At 37.9% G+C, this 6,066-nt stretch overlaps 1 protein-coding gene across 2 annotated transcripts; it reads right to left on the minus strand.

The window, feature by feature from the left end:
* Nucleotides 1-433: 433 nt before the first annotated feature.
* Nucleotides 434-5,734, minus strand: LOC112197145 (3-isopropylmalate dehydratase large subunit, chloroplastic). 2 transcript variants are annotated; one of them, XM_024337723.2, is made up of 15 exons: nt 5,502-5,732; nt 5,281-5,415; nt 5,021-5,191; nt 4,691-4,843; nt 4,520-4,588; nt 4,323-4,439; nt 3,834-3,908; nt 3,586-3,663; nt 3,396-3,491; nt 2,858-2,907; nt 1,759-1,813; nt 1,528-1,659; nt 1,305-1,352; nt 1,068-1,226; nt 434-812 (listed from the first exon to the last, which is right to left on the minus strand). In XM_024337723.2, the coding sequence occupies exons 1-15, from the start codon at nt 5,556-5,558 to the stop codon at nt 672-674; spliced, it is 1,536 nt and encodes a 511-aa protein (XP_024193491.1). In that variant the 5' UTR covers nt 5,559-5,732; the 3' UTR covers nt 434-671. The 2 variants fall into 2 exon arrangements, with proteins under 2 accessions (XP_024193491.1, XP_024193492.1); XM_024337724.2 differs by having other exon boundaries at nt 672-812; nt 5,281-5,412; nt 5,502-5,734.
* Nucleotides 5,735-6,066: the final 332 nt, after the last annotated feature.

Here is a 6,066-nt window from a genome sequence, read left to right on the forward strand (position 1 = left end):
CGGGTTAGACGGGTTCACTTCGTGTTGGCAGGTTGACCCGTGGCCGACCCATTTATTAAATGGGTCGTGGCGGATTGACCCACTACCGACCCGCTTTTTAATCGTGCGGGTTCAACCCGCTTTATTTCGTGCGGATTTCGAGTCATGCTATCGGGTCGTGTCGGAATTAGCAGCCCTACTGTACAACCATGTAGTTCTTATTTTTTTGTTTTTTGTTTTTAATATATTTTATTTATTTATTCAAATGTAGTTGTTATTGTTATAAATTATAGGGGAATGGGGGCGGGTTCCCTGAGACTTGATATTACGTTTGATGTAATTTGTGGTTCAAACACCATGTCCTCCTATTTGTCTCAACATGAACTTTTTTTAATACAATTTAATGACTTTGAAAGCAGGACAAGTTGGGGAACAAGAATGTAATTTTATCCAATGCAAGTCATCAAAAGTTGTCAAATTACGTTCATATATAGATAGATTCCTCATTTTCTGGTCATAAATCATTAGAAAAACTCTCACTCACAATTCACATAGAATACAGATGGTACTGACCTGATAATCACAGCATACAAAACCATTGAGATGGGTGTGATGACCCATTATTTCCATTCAATTTCTGCTACCTAACTTACACCGGAAGAGTGCATAATAAACTAATACTGATCAGTTGCTTACTGCAAAAACTCTCTTGGGTCGGTAACATAACCGGTCAAAGCAGATGCTGCAGCTGTATATGGTGAAGCAAGATATATCTGTCCTTCCTTGTGCCCCATTCTGCCTGGGAAGTTCCTGTTCGTAGTAGACACACATACCTGCAATGAAAGAGATGGAAATAACAATTCAATACCAGTGAATCTTCAAAACAAGATATGGTTTCAGAATTATTAAATTCTACTAATAAATATTTCTTTAGGACAAGATTATCTGCAAATGGGATTCTGAGGTTCAGAGAATCAGTCCTACTCCAGTGAAGATGCAACTATCTATGAGGTCCAGCAGCCTCGGCACATAAGAGCCTGGACATGATCAGATCATCTGAATGTGTGCAGGAGAAGAAATACATTTACCTGTGGTTCATTCAAGCGAGCATACGTGTCCTTAGGACCACCCAAGCAAGCACCACAACTGGGACTTGCAGGTGTGTCACAACCAGCTTCCTCAAATATCTGTGAGCAAGTCTTGCCACCTGATCCTGGCACTGGAAGACTGTACACATCCATCCAAACCTACAAATAGCAAATGCAATATATCAAATTTTCATTTATCAAGAAATTGTATAAGTTTAATTCTGTTGCATGACAAACCTTTTGTGTAGCAGGTACAAGAAAAGTGGGTACTTTGACCTTTTTTCCCTGCAGTAAAGCAATTTGTTCTGTAAGCTTAAACCAAGAGTACAAAAAATGCTTAAGCAAATTAAATAAACACATGAATGGAAAATATATGGTATTGAGATGTAATATAAAGATACAGGGAACTGAACTGTGCAATCTGAATATACTAAATTACTAAGTTATTGGAGTCCCTTACCGAAGCTAGAAAAACTTTGGCAGCAGCCATAAAATCCTCTGTTTTCCCACCAGTACAAGATCCAATATAGACTCTGTCAATTTTCACATCTTTGCATTCTCTTGCTAAAGCACGGTTATCGGGAGAATGAGGCTGCAAAACAATTCAAAAAGTTACTTGAAGAAGAGAGGCTAAAAAAGCAATCTTCCAGATCTAAAACAGATTATATGAGGTTATATATATGCAACTCACCTTTGCCACCAATGGCTCCAGTTTTGAGATATCAAATCTGTACTCAGTAAGAAATCTAAATCAAAGGAAACAAACTCATTAGTACAACCCAATTCTTAGGAAGCAATATTAAGTAGGCAGATTCAGTATAAAACAATTTGCATGTTCTTCCCGAGTATGATTGAAGGTCATATGTGGATACCAGCATGAATTGCTCATTTTGATATTCAATTCCCAAACATCTGTATATGATGTTTATAACACATTAGGTTACAAAACCTTGACCAGACTACGCTAAAGGAAAAAATAATCATCTGCATATGTTTAATTTGGTCACTATTTTGGCTACAGATCATAATAACAGTATGTAATATTTGAGACTAGTTAAACACTGTAGGAGGCCAACTATTTTTCAGAATGTCAAACTATTGTATTTGTAGGGGCTGAACTTGTATATATATTTCAAACTTTTTCCAAATAACCTACAATATTTTATAGGTTAATATCTATAGGTCACATGGCCCTAAAAGTTTTTTTGTTTTTTTGTTTTTTTTTCTTCTTTTTCTTTTGGTCTGAGGCTCTACATGTTCTGCCAACAATTCGAACCAATTAATACACAACAGGAATGGCATAAGCTTATTTTACATATTCCTCGTCTTTCTTGTGACAAGTCCTTGGAGAACACTCATAAACATTGAATGAGAATGATGAAAGAAACTTAGAAACAAAATCAAAGTGAAACAAAACCAGAAATGAAAGAAGCCAGGTTTGTCTTTATTGAAGGTGAATAGGAACATATGGTGGGAAATGATCTAAACTGTTGTTTAGTCTCATCTACTAACATGGCAAGGGCACCAGCGATGAGCTAAAAATCTGTCCTGAATTGCAACCCAAATACAATCATTTTCGGAAACCTGACTTTCTATGGGCAAAATGAGAAGGTTTTAAAGATGCATTCATCATAGAAAACTTAAAATACAAATTACAGAGTTAATCTGCAAGTTGAATGCAATATTAATGCAGATTTCAATGTTAATTCACAGAAGATATACCAACTTACGCACCAGATCATGAAATGGGCTAGGCTAATAAAGTGCTAATATCTAATAGAACAAATTACCTTGCTGTATCATCACTGTACACAGGTTCATAGGGTACAGACGTTTTATCCTGCAATATAAAATATACATCATTATCCTGTGCTAGAGAACCATAATGTATGCAACATACAAAGAGAAAATGATCTGTTGCAAAACAACCCACAAAAAAAAGTAATGGGTTTATGACAGGGCAAAAGTGAAAGGAAAGGCTTATTCCAAACCCATTCTAGTAAAGCAGTTCTGAGTTGTGAACTCAATCTTGGGGCCTGCCACCGCAAGGTATATGGGATAATGATTGTTGATGTCCTCATGCACAAGCTTTAAAATATTGCAACAAGGAAGGTTCTAAACCCAGCCTTAAAGTCACCCACAAATGCTCACAAATGCATCAACAGCATGCACCAGAAGAAACAAGAAAAGCTATTGACACACACATCTAACTATTTGCATACACACATACATTCATTTACATGCTATTGATGCAAATATACATATACATACAAAAGTTTATGTGTGTGTGTGGGAGTGCTAAAGGATTTGATGATTTACAGTACTAACCTCAAGGTACTTGTATGTAGTGCTATCAGCAGGGACGATACCATTTTTACCCCCAGCTTCAACAACCATGTTGCATAATGTCATCCTCTCTTCCATCTGTCCAGTATAAGTTAAAGTGTTAAACAAAGAGTAATTAACAACTGAAACCAAGAACTGCAGTTCTGTACGTACTCGCAGTGCATTCACTTACACTTAAGCTTTCAACAGTGCTGCCAACAAACTCCATAGCTTTATATGTTGCACCAGCAACAGAGATTTCACCAATAATCTGCGAGATGAAAATCAGTTTTCAAGGAAGCAACATAAAAACTGGATATATTCACCGGATTATATATCAAGAAAAGAACTGAAATCATAGGCTGTATCTGATGTAGTTTTAACTTTCCAGTATCCCCTGAAAATTGAAAAACACTTGGCTTGAGAGCTGGCCGAACTTACTTGTAAAATCAAGTCTTTGGCAAGCAAATAGTCAGGCATTTCACCATCCAGCACAAATCTCAGAGTTGGAGGCACCTGCAATTTTTAAAAAGGTGAGAAAATCACAGATTTTTGATACCCACAAATCCCCCATAAGCTTTGGCAGACATGGGCCAATTTAATCATTCGTTAACCTTAAATTTGATACAAAACTTCCAAAAATAAAATCACTCTGATACTCATTCAGCCTTTGCACATAAGACAAGAAAATAACTCCAAAATCATTTGATTAAAACAGTATCATAAGATCAGCAAACACTATCAATGAATCAGAAAATTGTCCTAGGTGTGAACTGTGAAGCCAAATAGGAGAGTTAAAGAGGGGGCAGGGGACCCTTATTCACCAATAAAATATAATTGGAAACTAAAGCCGTGGAATCATGTCATTGCATAAAATCTATCAGACATGAGATTAGAGAGAATGAAAACAAAAATGCAACATCCGCAAACCTTGAGCAAAAGCTTCCCAGTGCCCAATACGAAACCTGCATCAGTATTCCCGATTCCAGTAGCAAATTGTCCAAAAGCTCCAGCGGTGCAGGTGTGAGAATCTGTACCGAGCAGCACCTGAAGCCAACATAAAATGTCTGATTGCTGTTTTGCATCATAAGGCCATAAAATAATAGTGGCTTTTTAAAGAAAAGTACCTCTCCAGGCCTGCAATGACCTTCTTGAGCAAGAGCAACATGGCATACACCCTTGTAATCTGGGTTAGCCTGCCAAATTGTGAACTAAAGTTAACGTCTGACGCAAAAACAGAATAATACATAAGAATATACACTAGCAAATTGACATAAAATGAAACTTCAAATCCACACCTTAAAGTTACCAAGATCCTTGATATCATAGAAGTACTTGATGTTCTGCTCCGTGCAGAAATCCCTCAAGATATCCACATTACGGTTTGCACGCTCATCAGTAGTAAATATATAATGGTCAGGTATGATTACAATCTTTTCTCGGTCCCAAACCTACAATGCCAAAACAATGAAGTAGCAATTAAATAACTTCACAGAACACACAGCAATACAAAGATGACAAAGACTATGAGCTAAACGAAAGGAAGAACCGATATACATATATATACACCATACATTGTCTATATGGTGATCAATGCAATGATCTTATTAGCTGAAAAATGAAGCTACCTTTGCATTCTGTCCAAACTCTTTCTTGAAGATTCCAAATGAACCAGGGCCACACACGTCATGGGTCATCAAAACATCAATGTTAACCCAAACATTGTCACCTGGGCTCAATTGGGGTTTCTCAGAAGCCCTAGCCAATATCTTCTCGGTCATCGTCATTCCCGTCTTGACCTGCAAAATCAACCAAAACCCAATATCAAAAACCGGAAAACAAAGAATCCCATTAACCCCAGAGCACCAAATCAATGGAAAAAACTAACCGAGCCGGTAGTGGCTGGCTTCCGCTCCGATTGCTGTGGCGCCATGACGGAGCAGATTTTCTTGGAGACCAATCTCTTGCATCTCGGAAATGAAGCCGGCGACGTGGAAGAGAAAGCAGAGAGACCCAAATCCTTCTGAAAAAAAAAAAAAAAAAAATCAAAGGTCAGAAATTTGGAGCTAAAGGTGGGAACTTTTATGGAATTGAAGGAGAGAAACTGACCTTGGTGGTGTTGTTGATGAAGGAGGTGGAGGGTGGAGCAACAGTGGAGTAAGCCATGGCTGCGGAGATGTGTGTTTATTCGACTGGTTTGTGTTTCTGTGTTGTGGAGAAGACAATGGGAAGCGGCGGCTGAGAGAGTGAAATTACGCGGGTCGTGAGGAAGGGGAGTGGAAGCGTGTGGTTGGCGTTGTTCCGTTTAACAGCGAAGTTTTAAGCTTGGTTCAGTTTTCTTGATATGATTTTTAGGCTCTTACTGTTACAACCTACACTAGATACAAGTGTTTAAGGCAGGCTCTTTGTGATGGTCTTTATCAAGACTTACAAATTGTATCAACAACGTTCAAGTTGGAGGTGACTCTAAAACCCTTATCAAGTGCATTATTGGCTAATTTTCTATTCCTTGGAGGGTGTTAGCTCAGTGGTTAGAGCACCCACTACCTATGTACGAAATCATGGGTTCGAGTCACCATGGGGGTAGGAGTGAAACCCTTTGATCATCTTTTAAATAAAATAAAATAAAATAAAAAAAGTAAGTCATTAGAGACATTAGGAAGTTTGCAACATG

This window comes from Rosa chinensis, chromosome 4, assembly GCF_002994745.2.
Source record: "Rosa chinensis cultivar Old Blush chromosome 4, RchiOBHm-V2, whole genome shotgun sequence".
NCBI classification, from domain to species: Eukaryota; Viridiplantae; Streptophyta; class Magnoliopsida; order Rosales; family Rosaceae; genus Rosa; species Rosa chinensis.

Coding starts and splice junctions, on each gene's coding strand:
- LOC112197145 (XM_024337723.2), bottom strand. CDS start 5,558: ATGGCTTACTCCACTGTTGCTCCACCCTCCACCTCCTTCATCAACAAC. Junction 2,908..3,395: donor CTACATACAAGTACCTTGAG/GTTAGTACTGTA, acceptor TTTATATTGCAG/GATAAAACGTCTGTACCCTA. Junction 1,353..1,527: donor CCAAAGTTTTTCTAGCTTCG/GTAAGGGACTCC, acceptor GCTTTACTGCAG/GGAAAAAAGGTCAAAGTACC.